General features: G+C 36.8%; 2 protein-coding genes across 8 annotated transcripts in view; one reads left to right on the top strand and one right to left on the bottom strand.

Annotated features, from left to right (window-relative positions):
* LOC113515663 (cell surface glycoprotein 1) overlaps nt 1–5,745 on the bottom strand; it is a 77,896-nt gene extending 72,151 nt beyond the window's left edge. For 3 of the 7 annotated variants that reach the window (XM_052898343.1, XM_052898337.1, XM_052898330.1), the window contains exon 1: nt 5,655–5,745. The gene's annotated coding sequence lies outside the window, so the exon portion shown is untranslated. Of the gene's footprint in view, nt 1–5,560 lie in introns of all 7 variants that reach the window. The other 4 variants (XM_052898342.1, XM_052898328.1, XM_052898334.1 and 1 more) reach the window with 3 other exon arrangements.
* Nucleotides 5,746–10,885: 5,140 nt separating this feature from the next.
* Nucleotides 10,886–14,074, top strand: LOC128201410 (uncharacterized). The gene has a single exon (XM_052898231.1). The coding sequence runs from the start codon at nt 10,886–10,888 to the stop codon at nt 14,072–14,074; it is 3,189 nt and encodes a 1,062-aa protein (XP_052754191.1).
* The last annotated feature ends 4,401 nt before the right edge of the window (nt 14,075–18,475 follow it).

Consider the following 18,475-nt stretch of genomic DNA (forward strand, 5'->3'; position numbering starts at 1 on the left):
TTTATTTATTAAATACTTTATTATATACACTAATAATACATAAAACATATGACAGAGGTGACAAATGTACATAGACGAATCTATATATATATATATATATATATATATATATATATATATATATATATATATATATATATATATATATATATATATATATTAAAGCTGTGCGTATCAATTAACGGTGTACAATTTTAAAACAATTACTTAGTTATAAAGCTTATAGCCAATGTAATGTGAATTGTTTTACTGTTGCTGTTCCTAAATAAATAAATACAGATTTTCCTTCGCAACAAGTATTTTGCTGCGCAAGGGAAAACGGCAGTTTCCACCGTCGCAAACCCCTACTAGCCGACTACCCTGCACTAGACGTAGTGGTGACGTCAAATACATTGCAGAAAATCAGTGGATGCAGGTAGTTCAGGATCGCTCTTTATTATAGTTTATAGGGAAGACCTATGTCCAACAGTGGACAGATAAAAGCTAATATTATGGCAATGAATTACAAAATTAAAAAATCCTGTGCGTTTTCACTTAAAAAAATATATTATTCGATCAAAATCTAAGACTCCATCATTACAGCCCCTCAAACCACCCCCTGTCAACACATTTCACAAGTTGTCACCTCAAAAAACATGTCCAGACAAGTTATGTAATTTAAGTTGACTTCGCAACACTTGTGCAACTGTTCACGGCGTACCAGACCGATCAAGGTCGTGTACTTTATAGCTGGAGGCATTCTAAAGTGGATATGTAGTTGATAAAGCTAATTGGCTGTTAAAAAAATGTGCCCTGCTACCAATCATTATAAATAATAAAAGCAAGTCGAAACAGACTTTGTACAAAAGTCGTTCGCTTGGGCACCTCTGTCCCGTACATGTTCAACCGTAAAGCAATTGTGTTTGCATGGCTGTGTTTCGGTTTGATGGGTGGGATGTTGCGTGAATTTACAGGGTACAGAGGAATAACATCTAAGTCCTCAGGAATGGCAACGCATGGGGGGTATCATGGGTGAAACAGTATACTCTGTTATGTCCATGGTACTGCTCATGTCTATAGGCGACGGTTACTACCAATCTTTATAAATAATAAAAGCAAGTCGAAACAGTCGTTTGCTTGGGCACTTCTGATCCGTTCGTGTTTCAACCGTAAAGCAGTTTTGTTTGCATTGCTGTGTTTCGGTTTGAAGGGTGCGATATGGCGTGAATTTACAGGGTACCGAGTACTCTATTATGCAAAAGTATTTTGACGTCTTTTAAAGTATTTATTTACTTATCAGCCATTTTCCGAGGCTTTGTTCACGTGAATCCTTAATATTACAAATGCGATAGTTAGTTTTTTTGTTGATGAGTGACAATGGTATGGTAACCCCGCCTGCGCTAACGGTATACGCTGACGGAGCACCAGTGAAGGGTGATAGATGAGAATGAAAACAGGCCAGTTAGCCCATCGTGATGAATTCATCAGGAATTAACCATGATAGTTTCCAGGGAGAACCGCGAGGAGGTCAACCTGGTTGGGTATATAGCTAGCAATGGGATTCTCAGTCTCCATTACTAACAATCCCTTTCCCCCGCGCGGGTGGGGTTACCATTCCATTATCATCCATTATAAAAAACTATGTAGGTCAACATTATCTAAGCATTTAAATGCACTTTCACTAACTTTAAGGCCAATATTTCAATGCAGTTTAGACTTTAACAGAATTACATTGCATAAGAGTATCATATTAATACTAGTTGAATCCTGCGGCTTCACCCGTGGCAATACTGTGCTTTACACAAGTAAAGAGCTATCAAAAGCAAAAATAATGTCTCAAATTAAATTGACCAGAGGCAAAGTCGTTTGATTGGGTACCTCTGTCTCATTCATTGCATTGTTGTGTTTCGGTTTGAAGGGTGGGATATGGCATGAATTTACAGGGTACAGAGGAATAACACCTTAGTCTTCAGGAATGGCACGGCATGGGAGGTATCATGGGCGTAACAGCACACTCTGTTATGTCCATGGCACTGCTCATGTCTATAGGCGACGGTTACCACTTTCCATCAGGTGGGCCGTCAGCTTGTTTCCCATTCTAAGTTGCATAAAAAAACCAGAGTTAGACTTTTAGAGATGTTTTAAAAGGGACGCTGCTGCCCATCCCTCTACGACTAAGTTCCCTTAATCATTTCTTAATGGCTGATATGTTATCATGTATGACGAATTGTAATTTAAATCTCCTTATTGTAAATCGATTAAAACACTTTTTTAATTTATGGAGGTCACTATATTATAATAATAATATAAATAAATTTAATTCAAATAGAATTAAATAACATTTTAACGTTGTGTAACATAACGACTCATTTAATATAATGTGGTAGAAAACATGAATATATAAGGTGGATAAACAAATTTATTATGGATACCAAAGTGAATGATTCTTTTTTGAGGAAATTTTATACATATTTGATGTTGCCGAATGCTTTGAACTCTATATGTGTATACCTCCTTATTATATATTTATGAATTTTAGAATTAATATTTATTTGCAAGAAATATGGCAAATATACAGATAGATAGAATAATATTAAGTCCACATATTTCGCCACAATTAGGCAACATTTTAAATACTTAAATGTTAAATTAACAATTTTTATAAAAAAAAAAAACAATATGTCAAATACAATTTCATGTCAATTAATGTACTTCATCTCATTTGCCTATAAACATGAGCAGTACCATGGACATAACAGAGTATACTGTTCCCCCCATGATACCCCCCATGCGTTGTTATTTCTGAGGACTCGGTTGTTATTCCTCTGTATCGTGTCAATTTACTGCCATATCCGTTGCTAGCTTTAAAACTAATGAGTGGGCGTTTGAGTTTGACTCGTTGATGTCTTTACTATGACCACACAGAAAAACAAGAAGAATTGTATTTTTTTTTTTGATAGGTGGAAATGGTATAGTAACCCCACATGCGCTAACGGAATGGCGTGAATTTACAGGCTACAGAGGAATAACACCTGAGTCCTCAGGAATGGCAACGCATGGGGGGTATCATGGGCGAAACAGTGTACTCTGTTATGTCCGTGGTACTGCTCACGTCTATAGGCGACGGTTACCACTTTCCATCAGGTGGGCCGTCAGCTTGATTGCTATTCTAAGTTGTATAAAAAAAAATTTAAAAGACATTACACCCATTTTTAATAGTCGGATAAAAACAATACTGAATAAGTGAAGTTGTTCAATATCAAATGACCTAAGAGATAACAGGTTTTTTAAGGTTTTTACAGGTTTTGCAAGACACACGTTATGTAAAATCCCATTGTTATGGGATATCAAAGTTGGACTGAAAATTTACATGGAAATTGGTGAAAGTCAGATCCTTTGTCACGTTTTATCCTTTTATTAGAGGAGTGTTCATGAAAGAATTTATTTATTTATTTATCTAAATAACTTTATGGACCAATATAAAATATGGTACAAAAGACGGACTTAACGCTGGTAGCATTCTCTGCCAGTCAACCTTTGGGGTGAACAGTGGATTACGAACGTGGTACCTCATTATTGGGACAGGTAAAGAAAAAAAAATATATATATATATATATATATATATATATATATATATATATATATATATATATATATATATATATATATATATATATATATATATATATATATATATATATATATATATATATATATATATATTATACCAGCCTTTAACTGTCCACTGCTGAAAACAAGCTACCCCCTTGGGGGAATCAGTCATTCGTCACGATAGGCTAACTGACCTACCATTTCATCCTCACCTATCATCCCTCACTGGTGCTCCGCCAGCGTATACAGTTAGCACAGGCGGGGTTACCATTCCATTATCACCCATTAAAAAAAAATACTAAAAGTGTCCTGTGACTCGCGACGTGACATTACGCGCACAGTGTAGCAACGGAATGAATTTATTTTACGCCGTATTTACGTAAGTGTGCGTATTTCGCTTAGTAATCAAGGTAACGATAGAGTTAAGTGAAATCTATAGCAATTGATAAATATAAATCGAGTAGTGATCGCTACTAAAAACTATACCGGAAAAGTAGTTATTGTCTGCAGAAAAAAAAAATAGAAAGAAAATATTGTAGTAAACATTTTTTGTAATGTGGTTTATTAAGGATTAAATATATTAATAAAAAAAATACTTCCATCTGAACACAGATATACACAAACATACACAAACCTACACACACGCACACACACACACACACACGCGCGCGCGCGCACACTCACACACACACATGCACGCGCGCGCATACACACATACGCATACACATACACACCGAAAAACAAGAAAATGTTTCATAAATATAAGGGCGTGTTTTGCCAGTAGCTGCTACGCTTGGCAGGCGGACTGGCAACCACACTTATAGCATGTTTTTGTAGTTTTTAGCAGGACGCTGTTACCCAACCGTCCACTGTCAAGTTCCCTTTTACGACAGCCACGGGAAAGTCTTTCCTTTCCTTTCACCAAGGGATGGCCCATTTTATGTTAGGACCACACGGTACATATGTACATACATGAATAATTTATCGGTATTTTAAATTAAAACACGAAATTGTGTGTTTATAATGTAGTTTTTTTAATGACTGGTATGGTAACCCCGCCCGCGCTATCGGTATACACCGGCGGGGCACCAGTGAGAGATGATAGGTGAGTATGAAGCAGGTCAGTTAGCCCACCGTGACGAATTCAACAAGAATTAAAATATAGTGTAGATTTAGCTTGGTAACAAGTTGTATGATCACTTATATTGTCACAAAATCATTTATTAGTTTCATCATCATCATCATCACCCATATATTTAGTTATTTATTTATTTAAACTTAATTGCATCATTTATAAAAATAATACAGTAAATATGAATGAGAAGTGATACAAAAGGCGGTCTTATCGCTAAGCAATCTCTTCCAAACAACCTTTGGGTAGAGGACATTGAGAAATAAAAAATATAGTAGAACCAACATGACAGTGAACCCCGTGTGTTGCAAAAAGAATTGTAAAAATCGGTTTAAAATTGGTGACGTAGACACAAAAGAAGTCAAACGAATCAACCGAAAAAAACAAACAATTTTAGAATTCGCTTCAAAATGTGCATACTCGTCTCAGCACTAGCTGTATTCTGCGACTTTCCTTACGTGAATCAATACATAAAATGTCCTGTGTGCTAAATAAGGATATAACCTATCCGTGTACCAAATTCCATTCAAATCCGTTCAATAGCTTTTGCGTGAAAGAGTAACAAACATACCCTTACAAACTTTTGCATTAATAGGATCTTTACGTAACAGTGTTCTCATTATATTTATTTTTTTTTTAGATATAATAAATAAATATTTAAACATTTACATATACCTATTAAGTATTTATTAAACAAACTCTTGTATAGTACAAGAATTATTTATTTCGGTACAAAATGGCGTTTTATTTTCCATGATTATTCTTTATTCTACTTTTATAAGTAAAGTAACGCAATAAGCAGGCGAAATCTCTAATATAACAAGTCGAATAACTTACTAATACAAAACAGCTATAGCACAAACAAAACCAATGCAAAAAAAAAGAAAGAAAGAGACCACTTGATAATAGAAAACACAAACACAAAACTCACTTCTTCGAAATTCAAATATTTTTGTGACCAGAGACACTCGCGTTTTTTTTTTTAGAAAAATCGACGTCGAAGCGTGCGTACGATAGAGACGCGCAGCGACCACTGTCTAATGTTTCTGGTCTTACAGAAACGATTGTAAAGCAATGTTTCGATTGCTAACTTTATCAACCGACTTCAAAAGAGGGAGGTTCTCAATTTGTTTTTTTTTATGTTTGTTACCTCATAATTCTGTCAGTTTGTACAACTGTCTTGTCCTTTTTTTATCTGAAAGGATATATGTATATATATACCTATGAATTGGTCCAATAGATATTTTATCATAGACAATAGTTTTTAAAGTAACAGGTTTTGACGCAATTAAAGTAGGTTTTTTTTTTTTTGTGGAAAACAATAATAAATTATTTTACGAACATAATAAAATTGTAACTGACACTATGTCTGAACTTACATGGGAGATATTTAAGAAAAAAAAAAAATATTTTTTTATTTATACTTTTGCGTACATTAAAACATGTCTACAGGGCGGACTTGATGCCTGATGGCATTCTCTACCAGTCAACCGTTACGATAAACACAGAGAGAGCAAATAGCAATGATGCGATGATAGAAGGTGGCTGTGGACATCATTTCGAACAATTCCTAAGATCACAATCCTTTATACAAGCGGTAGAACACTCGAAAAGAGGCGAAGTCTTGTCTTAGGCTTAAGGGCTCAAAACCGCCTGTTAGTTACGGATTGTCGATACTATTATTTGTACTGTAATAGCAAACTCTTGGATCGCGTATCGTTCGCATTAATCTTCTTTCGTTCTCTTTGTTACATACCCAACTTTCGCAACCGTACATTTGGCTTAAGCTGTAACTGCAATATCCTTTTTCAATCATTCTATCAATTTTATTCCCAGCTTTCACTGTTATTTCTATATTATTTTGTGTTCTCTTTTATCATTGTACAATGCTACCAGATTACCAATTTTACCAGAGGGAGACTTTGTACAAAAGTCGATTGCATGAGTACCTCTGTCCCATTCGTGTTTCAACTGTGAAGCAGTTGTGTTTGCATGGCTGTGTTTCGGTGTGAAGGGTGGGATATAGCGTGAATTTACAGGGTACAGAGGAATAACACCTGAGTCTTCAGGAATGGCAACGCATGGGGGGTATCATTGGCGAAACAGTATACTCTGTTATGTCCATGGTACTGTTCATATTTATAGGCGACGGTTACCACTTTCCATCAGGTGGACCGTCAGCTTGTTTGCCATTCTAAGTTGTATAAAAAAAAAATGCTAAAAGAGCTCGCCATCGACAGGGAACTCATTCTTACATGCTTGAACCTAAATGGTCACGTACAGTGCGGTTTCAAAGAAGTTCCCTTCTGCATATAGGCAATTTTTAATTCATAGTCAGTTTGAATAACTATTGTGTGGATAAGAAGGTCATATTTTAATCAAATATTTGCATTTAATTTTCACTTTGTATTTTTTTCATCATTACTTTATTTTTTACTAGCTGTTGCCCCCGACTTCGTCCGCGTTTCCGTCGTTTTTCGTAAAATAAGTAGCCTATGTCCTCCCTCACGGTTCAGTGGTTTTGATATAACAGACACATTTTCCCTCACTGCTCTGCTTCTATTGACCGTAGCGTGATGAAAAGTATACTATAACCTGCCCAGGAGTATGAAGAATAATTGTACCAAGTTTCGTTAAAAACCGTCGAGTAGTTTTTGTTTCTATAACGAACATACAGACAGATAGATAAAAATTTTACTGATTGCATTTTTGGCATCAGTATCGATCACTAATCACCCCCTGATAGTTATTTTGCAAATATATTTCATGTACAGAATTGACCTCTCTACAGATTTATTATAAGTATAGATTTTTTTTTGTTTTCGTTCCTCTTGTTTGTTCGTATTTTTTTTGCTAACTCCTATTTTACAAAAATACGTAGTATTTTTAAGTTGTAAGTAATATATATACAAGGTAATAATATATATACAAGGTAAAAAATATGTAATTGTAAGTAATATAGATACAAGGCGCTGTACGCAAAGCGTGTATCTATATTGTTGCTACTTGTGAAAACCTATTAGTGGCTTATTTTGTGATTCTAAAACTGTATCATTTTGCTCTAGTGTAGCCCTGGTTTTCCTTTTTTCATGGTAGTGGAATAGGCTCTATAGCGAGGTTTCTCCTCGCTACTACAGCATGGCTAAAAGACAAAGCGGTTTCTTCAACTTTTATTGCAGTAGTATTGCAGGCGATCATAGGTTACAGTAAGGGCTTACCATCAAATGAACCGTATACTTCTTTGCCAGTTTTAAACCACTAATAAAAAAAAAACAATATTATTTTTTTATTATAACATATGTGGACACGCCTTTACTAGTGTGACATTACACACACACGCGCACACATAAGTACATAATATATACACAGTGTATACATGTGTGCGTGACGGCCATATGCATTCACTAAAACAGTAATGCATACTAATTGCACATTATTTACCAACTTGTATTAGGAAATCTTGAATATATATATATATATATATATATATATATATATATATATATATATATATATATATATATATATATATATATATATATATATATATATATATATATATATATATATATATATATATATATAATCACGATAAACATGCCAAATGGCCATCAGTTTATGTAAAACATATATAAAAATGTATATAATTATAGATTCTTGATGATGTAGCGGTTTAACATTCCATAGTTGTTGATTTCATTGATAATTAAACATAAATTAAAAGGTTTATAATATCCGTTGAATGAATGTGTGGAGTACAGGCCACATATATTATTTATAGCTATATATTATTATTTACCAAATTCGAAATTGACACGCGTATCTATTGTTTCCTTTTGGCTTGCCTTCACGGCCCCAGTCTTCTAAGTTCCTTTGACTATTATATACATATTTCCAATTTCCATTCCTGGTTTCCTTTGTCGCCCACATATTTTGGTCCTTCTCGGTTTGTATTCAGCACCAGTTTCCTCATTTATCAAATTTATTATTTTTCACAAAATTATGATCACAAGATCGAAGGCGGCGATGAGGGAAACCCAGGCCGAAGGTCAACAGTTTCATCTAGGTAGTGTTATAAATGGTGAAAATGTTCGGTCACGACATTCCGCGGAGTCGGTGCGGGAAGCGCTATCAGTTCCGTTACCGCCCGATCCAGATTTTGATCGGAATCGTTCTATCATATTGGCTCATTGAATAATGCAGCGCTTGTATCGCCGTCGAGGGGTAGGCTGTCAGGAGCACAGCAGTTACCTGGCTCGGAGTGCGGTCAAGGATGCTTTTCGAGGAGTCCGGTTAGTGAGCATCGTAACGACGATACGCGTCACGTATTTCCACCGGGACCAACTGTGCAGGTGAGTGAACTAGGTCGTTTGGCAGATGCTATTTTCACCTTAGCTAAGAAATCTGCTAGACCTTCATTTGATGACCTTGCCACCTTCAGTGGTAACGTTCATGAGTGGTTATTGTTCAAAAAGAGTTACAACGATAGCAAATCCTATTTTACACCTCACGAAAATATGTCTAGGCTACGCAATGCGTTACGTGGTAATGCTCGAGAGGCAGTCTCGGTGTTATTACTTACCTCTTCATGTCCAGAGGATGTACTGCAAGCTCTTGAACTACGTTTTGCTCGACCTGAGCAAATTATTTTGTCGGAGATATCCGCAGTTCGAGCCCTACCTAAGTTGGGTAGACAGCCTAATGATATTTTCACTTTAGCTACAAAAATAAAAAGCAGTGTAAATGTAATAAATTTATTAGGTCATAGAGAATACATTTATTCACCTGAATTATTACATAACGTTATTTCTAAATTAACACCTTTATTATATGACAAATGGTGTGACTTCGCTCAGGCATACCACACACCCGGTCAACCACAGCTCGAGTTGCTTGCTGAATTTTTATTGCAGGAGGCCAACAAACAAGCACGTTTTGGGCTGCCATATGAGGCGGTGTATGTCCCATCTCATACAGAGAGGACGAGGGCAGCGGCCACGTCTGCGGCGCCGCGCACCGAGTGTACGCAGGCTGCATATCGCTTCGCGCCTTCAAGATATACAGTGCAACTGCCAATGCATCTGTGCCACTTCAAATAAAATCGCCTATATCCTGTGCATTTTGTTCTGGTCCACATAGTATAAAGACCTGTTTCAAATTCTTAGCTCTTGCAGTTGACGAACGTATCACTTGGGTGAAACAAGAAAAACTTTGTCCGAGGTGTTTAAAGAGAGGTAAGCATAGTTGGAGATTTTGTAAAGCTCGACAATGTGATATTTGTAAACAAAATCATCATAAATTTTTACATTCTGAAATTAATTCGAATATTACAAATTTACATAATACAAATATTGACACTGTCACTTGTCAAAACGAAAATATAAATTCTTCTTCTGATAATAAATTAGTTCCGAGTACGAGTACTAGCAATGCGGTATCATTTTCAAATAAAGAAGTGCAAAGAGATCGGATACTTTTAAAAATTTTACCTGTTATATTATCTGGTCCAACTGCCGATATCGAAACTTTTGCACTTTTAGACGATGGTTCTTCCGTTTCAATAATTGATGCCGATAGTTAGGTCTTAGTGGACCTCAACAAAACATGAACATCACAACTGTTGTTGGTACTCGTAGTGTCACCACTAGTTTAGTAGATTTTAATATTAAGGGTAAGCATTGCTCTGAGGTTCATACTATTAAGGGAGCCCGAGCTGTACCTGATTTAACATTAGCGTCTCAATCGGTTTCTGCTAATGAGTTGTTACCTTTAAAACATTTGTGTGATCTTATTGACGTTCTTTCATACTCTAACGCGACTCCAAAGCTTCTTATATGTGACTGGCATTTATTAATTGCCAAAGAGAAATATCGTTCCTAACCTGTGGCCACTCGTACGGCCCTCGGGTGGGTGTTGTATGGATTAGCTTCAAAGATTACTAAACCGATTCAGTTCATTAATCATTGTGTGTTTTCTGAAACGGAAAATTATCTTGATACGTTGATTCGAGATTATTATAGATTAGACGCAATAGGTTTAAAACTACGTGAACCTTATACCGCTTCTGAGACAAGAGCGATTCAAATTCTAGACAAGATTATACAGCGTCTTCCGAATGGTCGTTTTGAGGTAGGTTTACCATGGCGTTATGATTCACCAATTATGCCGAATAGTTATAATCATGCTTTGTCAAGATTGAATGGTTTAAATAAACGATTCAAGCGGGACCCTAATTATCAGTTATTGTATAAAGAAAACATTGAAGCTTATGTCAAAAAAGGATACGCTGAGGAGTGTAACGATTCTGATGATGCTCTTTCAGGTTGTAAGCGTTGGTATTTGCCTCATTTCGGTGTGACGAATCCCAATAAGCCCGGGAAGCTGAGGATCGTTCACGATGCTTCTGCCAAATCCAACGGTGTCAGTTTAAATTCATTACTATTGCTAGGCCCAGACTTACTTCAATCTTTAGTAGGTATTCTCATTAGATTTAGGGAAGGGCAGGTGGCGTTGTCAGGAGATATTAAGGAAATGTTTCCACAAATTAAAATTCGTGAAGCGGATCGCGATTGTCAACGCTACCTGTGGCAACCAGATGGACCTGATGGCCCAGTCCACGAGTTTAGGATGTCATCTCTTATTTTTAGCGCCGCGTCGTCTCCTTTCACTGCTATTTATGTAAAAAATAAGAATGCTAGGGATTTCGAAAAGCAATTTCCTGAGGCGGCGAAAGCTATTATTGAGGATCACTACATGGATGATTTTATTGGTAGTGTAGATGATATTGAGGTCGCTGCACGTCTCGCTGGGGATATCGTAGATATTCACAGTAGATGCAGTTTCGAAATGCGTGCCTGGATATCAAACAAACCGGAAGCTTTGCGTTTAGTTCCAAGTGTGTTGCGTAAAGATGGTGAAACTAGTGTGAACCTTGACATAAACAAAGCAACTACCCGTGTTTTAGGCTTGTTTTGGAACCCTGTAAATGATTCGATAAGTTTTAATGTCAATGTTCAACAGCCTCATAATCATTACTACACTAAACGCCAAGTTTTAAGGGATTTAATGAGAATTTTTGATCCATTAGGTTTTTTATGTCCATTTATCACACAGGGCAAGATTTTATTCCAACGAACATGGCGATTAGTTACTGGTTGGGATGACCAATTGCCCCAGAGTGAATGTGTCAAGTGGTTAGAGTGGTATCGTGGTTTTGAAATGTTACAGTCACTATCAATTCCACGGTGTTATTCAAATTTTATCGGCCCAGTTAGTCGTGAGTTACACGTGTTTTCAGACGCCAGTGATCAAGCTTATGCATGCGTTGCTTACTGGCGACTTACATATTGTGATGGTTCAGTAAAAGTCGCGTTTGTTATGAGTAAATCGCGAGTCAGTTCTCTTGAACCAACAGTTATAGCTAGGCTGGAACTTCAGGCAGCTTTGCTAGGGGTACGCCTTGCAGACACAATCACTTGGGAGCAGAGACAAAAAATCAATCTCCGTTACTTTTGGTGTGATTCGCGCGTAGCTTTGTCGTGGATTCGTAGTGATGCGCGCAACTATAAAGCATTCGTCGCGAATCGGGTCGGAGAGATTTCAGAATCAACCTTACCGCGCGAATGGCGTTGGATACCGTCCGACCTTAATGTAGCAGATGACGCCACTCGCGTGAGTTCTAAAAGTGTGGTTGAACTTAACAGATGGTTGAACGGACCGTCCCTTTTGATGTCACCTGAAGAGGAATGGCCAGTAGAGCCCGAAGGGCCGGTCCCCGTTATTGGTCAGGACCTCAAGTGTCATCAAACTTCTTTGGCAGATTTTCGGCTTCATTTTAATGTTGTTCCAAATTCTAAAAACTTTAGTAGCTGGCTGCGGCTCTTACGAGCCACGGCCAGAGCTCATCAGTTTTTACGCTTACTTAAGGAAAGTAAATTAAGATCTGTAAATAATAATGATCGTTTTCGTAATAGGGGTGGACTACGTCCGCTTCTCTGTAAAGACATGAAGTCTGCGGAGCTTCATTTATTGCGACAATGTCAAGCGGAGACATTTTCTGCTGAGATTACGGCCTTACAACGTAGGGAACCACTACCTAAATCCAGTAAAATTGCAAAACTTTCCATTAAGCAGACTTCAGATGGCCTTCTTCGTCTTTATGGGAGAGTATCTGCTACGCCTGATCTCTGTAATGATGTCAAGTATCCTCCGATTTTAGATGGTCGTCACCACATCATCCACTTACTTATTCTTTACTATCACGTTTGGGCTTGTCACGGATATAACGAGACCGTTGTGAATGAGTTGAGACAAAGGTTTTGGATTTTTCACTTACGTCCTACTGTTCGTTCAATCGCTGCTAGATGTCAAGCATGTCGTCTGAGAAAGGCTTCATCTTCCATTCCACCTGAGGGAGATTTGCCGGTTTGCAGATTAGAACACCATCAGCACCCATTTTTAAACACCGGACTTGATTACTTTGGACCAGTTGACGTTACCATTGGAAGGAGACACGAAAAACGATACATTGCGCTCTTTACCTGTCTTTCCATCAGAGCAGTTCATTTAGAGGTTGTTGGCAATTTGAGTGCGGATGCTGCTATAATGGCACTTAGACGTTTTATGGCACGCCGTGGAGTACCAAAGAAGATTTTTTCTGATAACGCCAAAGCATTTGTCGGTGCCAATCGTGAAATAAGATCTATGTGGAGAACCATGAATCATACAGAAGTGGCAGAGTATGCGGTATCGCGCGGCATAGAATGGAATTTTATCCCACTGCAATCGCCTTTCATGGGTGGATGTTGGGAGAGGCTGGTTCAATCGGTCAAGAGAGCGCTGACAGCTACGGTTAAGAGCAAATCATTTAAGGAAGAAATTCTCGTCACTCTTTTGGCCGAGGTAGAACACGTTATAAATTCACGGCCATTAACCCATGTTCCAGTTGCAGCTGATGATGAACCTGCACTTACTCCAAACCATTTTCTCCTTGGTCGCTCCTCTGGATTGCCTGGACCCGTGTCTTTGAACGATGGAGATTTATTAGGAAGATCGCACTGGCGTAAAGCCCTAAGATTAGCAGATCACTTTTGGTCTAGATGGCTCAAAGAATATGTGCCCAGTTTGACACCACGCAGAAGCCAGAACTCTCAGCTACGATATTCCAATCTGTCAGTAGAGGACATAGTCTTGATCGCTGATGCAAGTATGCCACGGGGACTTTGGCCTAAAGGCCGTATAACTAGAGTGTTTCCTGGCCATCATGGAATAGTGCGTGTAGCGGACGTAGCGACAGTTGGGGGGGTTCTTAGGCGTCCCTCGCGTAAACTTATCAAGCTGAGCACTGTGTAAATAGTTTTTTGATTTAATATTTTTTGATATTTGTCTGTTATGCGTGTATGCCTGTTCTCCACGAACGTTTGTTAGTACCGAGCCTAACGGGGTGGGCAATATGTGGAGTACAGGCCACATATATTATTTATAGCTATATATTATTATTTACCAAATTCGAAATTGACACGCGTATCTATTGTTTCCTTTTGGCTTGCCTTCACGGCCCCAGTCTTCTAAGTTCCTTTGACTATTATATACATATTTCCAATTTCCATTCCTGGTTTCCTTTGTCGCCCACAGAATGAATGAATAAATATGTAATTGTGAGTAAATATTGCAAGTAATATGTTAAAATAGATATATGTCTACACATTTTAGCCGTAATTAGGTATGGAAAATTTAAATTACATAAATATTGTTTGAATTAAGTTTTGAAATAAATCCTTATAAAATAAATATATCAAATACAATTGCACGTCAATTAATACGCTTAATTTAACTTGATATATAGGTATATATAGTTTTTTTTATGGGTGAAAATGGTATGGTAACCCCGCCTGCGCTAACGGGATACGCTGGCGGAGCACCAGTGAAGGGTGATAGATGAGAATGAAAACAGGCCAGTTAGCCCATCATGATGAATTCATCAGGTATTAACCATGATAGTTTGCAGGGGGAACCGCGAGGAGGTCGACCTGGTTGGGTATATTGCTAGCAATGGGATTCTCAGTCTCCATTACTAACAATCTCTTTCCCCCCAGTATATACATAGTATTAATAGGTATGATTAGTGTTCACAATATTATTATAATATTAATACTTATTTTACTTACAATTTCATAAATTTATTAATTTATACAGACATATTTAATCAACATTATTAAAAAATGAACAAGTCTCTCAATCGTCCAAAGAAAAGTCATCCAATTGCATCCTATTCATGTTTCTGCCATTAAACAAATGTGATTTCATTGAATTTTAATTCGAACATAGATGGCATTATAACATCTTAATCTTTGGGAATGGTAATACATGTGGGATTAATATCAGGCAACGGTTACCATTTTCCATGAAGTGAGCTGTCATTTTATTTGCAATTCGAACCAAATAAAATATATATAATTATACCTTTTATTTTGAAGGTGTTAATTTATGAATTCGGGAACTGTAATGAAACAAGTAGCCAGTAAAAATCATTTTATTGTCCTTTTTTATTTAAAATGTTAATTATTATAACTATAAATATTTTACGCGAATGTTAAAAGATAAGCGCCTAAATTTTAAAGAAAATAATTTTAGTACAGTAAATTATTGCTATTCAATTTTTGTCAGGCGTTATATGTACTTGATGTCGTAACTTACAATCGTAGCTTATAATAAAATGTCACCCAAGACGTCACATAAGTCAGATTTTATTGAATACAATACATTCTCTGTTGATTTTATGAACTGCTCCTGATTATAAGAGATCCTGACTCTTCAGTCACGCTAAATCCGCAAACAAGATACAATTAAACGCTTTTAATTTACACCAAAACAGAAAAATGAAAATTAAAAATAATTTATTTTTTTATTTAAATATCTATCTGGTTAGTTATCAATAAACAAACTAACAACCAAATAATATCTCTTTGAATTATATTTGAGTAATTTCATCTTGAGTGTTCATTAACACACGCAATATCCTCTATCCAAGTTATAAACATAAAACATGTTTGTAAATTGATTTCATCGCTTATTGCATTGCATATTAAATGTAAAAAAATAACAAAAATTTACACACGAATTCTTCATTCATCTTCTGCTCAAATTATAATTCAAATTTATTAAAAAATAAAATAAATAATTAAGCATTGCAATTTCTCATCTCTCATTAAGACGCTATTTATTAACAATAACAAACACACATATTGTTCTCGGCTTTTTTACTAACATAACAAAGTGTATTAACAAATTTAATATGTTAAATTTATTTTATTTTATTCTTTAATTTAATTTAACATCAAAACACAGTCTGAATTCAGAACCTGATTTAAATGATCGTAATTATTAGATTAATAGAGGCTTGTGTTATTAAAATGGGTTCTGACTTGACAAACGGCTCACGGGAACCCAATAAATATATATATATATATATATATATATATATATATATATATATATATATATATATATATATATATATATATATACATTACATCATGAGCAGTACCATGGACATAACAGACTGTTTCACCCATGATACCCCCCCATGCGTTGCCATTCCTGAGGACTCAGGTGTTATTCCTTCGTACCCAGTAAATTCACGCCATATCACACCCTTCAAACCGAAACACAGCCATGTGAACACAACTGCTTCACGGTTGAAACACGAATGGCACAGAGGTACTCAAGCAATCGACTTTTGTACAAAGTCTCCCTCTGATATTAGACATGTCTAAAAACAACCACCAGTATTAAGTACTCTATAAAGTTGTCCATAAAGGAGTCCAACACTTTTTTGGATGTCGCAAGAGGCAAATAAAGGAACTTAATCGTCGAGGGATGAAGCAGCATCCCTCTTAAAATATCACCAAAGCTTAACTGCGCTTGCCAACCCGCCTGCCAAGTGTGGCAACTACTGGCCACCCCCCCCCCCCCCTCCTTATTGGGAGACCTACATTCAGCAGTGGACAGTTAACGGCTGATAAAAGAAACTATGTTATTTTAATGCGATTTGTGGACTTTCCTTGTCAGTTCATGGCGTTTCCTTCTAGCGGACAGTCTGCGTCTGTTGTATTCACTATTGAATGAGTTGCCCCTGTAAATAATAGCATTATTACTCGACAAATATAAGGAAAAATGGTTATAAGTAATGGGGTAACGCATCCCCATTTTACCTTCACATAGTTCACCTGGAAACCGTCGTGCTGAATTCTAGGTGTATTCGTCACGATGGGCTAACTGACCTGCCTTTTTATCCTCACCTATCATCCCTCACTGGTGCCCCGCCAGTGTATACCATAAGCGCAGGCGAGGTTACTCTGCTTGTACTAAACAAATAGGGGAAAGGGATTGTTAGTAAAAGGGATTTATCACCTCCATTACTAGCAATATACCCTATCAGGTCGACTTCCATGCGGTTCTCCCTGCAAAATCACCATGGTTGGGGGAAGGGATTGTTAGTAATAATGAGGTAAGTCCCCGTTTTTATTCAATATTCCCTATCAGGTCGACCTCCGCGCGGTTTTCTCTGGAAATTATCGTGATTAATTTATCGTTGAATTCGTCACGATGGGCTAACTGATTTGCTTCATCCTCACCTATCTTCCTTCACTGGTGCCCCGCCAGTATAAACCAATAGCACAGGCAAGGTTACTATTTCATTAACACCCGTTAAAAAAAAACCACCATGGTTAATTCTTGCGGAATTTTCCACAATGGTCTAAGTAACCTGCTTTCATCCTCACCTATCATCTCTCACTAGCTCAGGCGGGGTTACCATTCTACAAAAAATTTGGTCTATCCAGTTCTGCTTTTAGGTTTGGTATAAACAGGGTTGCCATTACATTATCATCCCATAAATTGTGCTACATATGTGTGTATACATTGCATTATATCTAATACTAGCGACCCGCCCCGTCTTCGTACGTGTGCAGAGTAAAAATAACGTGGTGACATGGTAGATAAATAGATAGATAGATAGATAATTTATTTGCATTACAGCACACAAATTGTAACAGACACAGATATACATAAAAAACTAAATAAGAGAAATGATTAAAAAAAAATACATAAAGCCGAGTACAATTTTTCCTTTTGTGCGTGTGCCATAACAATACAAAATGGCCACAACTCAGTTTATTGCTTCGCCCTCAAAAGAGCAAAGCACTGATATTCTGTCGCGGCCAAAGGGAATAGGGTGACAATAAAACAATACTACCACATTATCCATACAGTAAACAGACAGATACGACAGTCTATCTAGCAGACAAATGGAACATAGAGGTAACTTGTTGAAATATCTAATTTTTGCCTCTCAATTAAGAATTTTTATAAATTAATTTTGATGCTAGACTTAGTGGCGATCAGTCTTATGGAAGGTGGTATATTGTATCCGTCCAAATAGCTTCGCAAACTACACATAATTTGTATATTTTTTTTTAATTAACATTTTTTTTTTAGACTTAGAACTTAGAATGGCAAACAAGCTGACGGCCCACTTGATGGGGAGTGGTAACCGTCGCCTATAGACATGAGCAGTACCATGGACATAACAGAGTATACTGTTTCGCCCATGATACCCCCCATGCGTTGCCATTCCTGAGGGCTCGGGTGTTATTCCTCTGTACCCAGTAAATTCACGCTAAATGTACAAAGGCGAGCTTAACTCTAAAAGAGTTCTCTTCCAGCGACATCTATGTTTATTTATATATAATT

This window comes from Galleria mellonella, unplaced genomic scaffold, assembly GCF_026898425.1.
Source record: "Galleria mellonella isolate WM207_F2 unplaced genomic scaffold, CSIRO_AGI_GalMel_v1 utg424, whole genome shotgun sequence".
Lineage (NCBI taxonomy): Eukaryota > Metazoa > Arthropoda > Insecta > Lepidoptera > Pyralidae > Galleria > Galleria mellonella.

Excerpts from the sequence above, each read along its gene's own strand:
- LOC128201410 (XM_052898231.1), top strand. The coding sequence starts at position 10,886 with ATGCCGAATAGTTATAATCATGCTTTGTCAAGATTGAATGGTTTAAAT.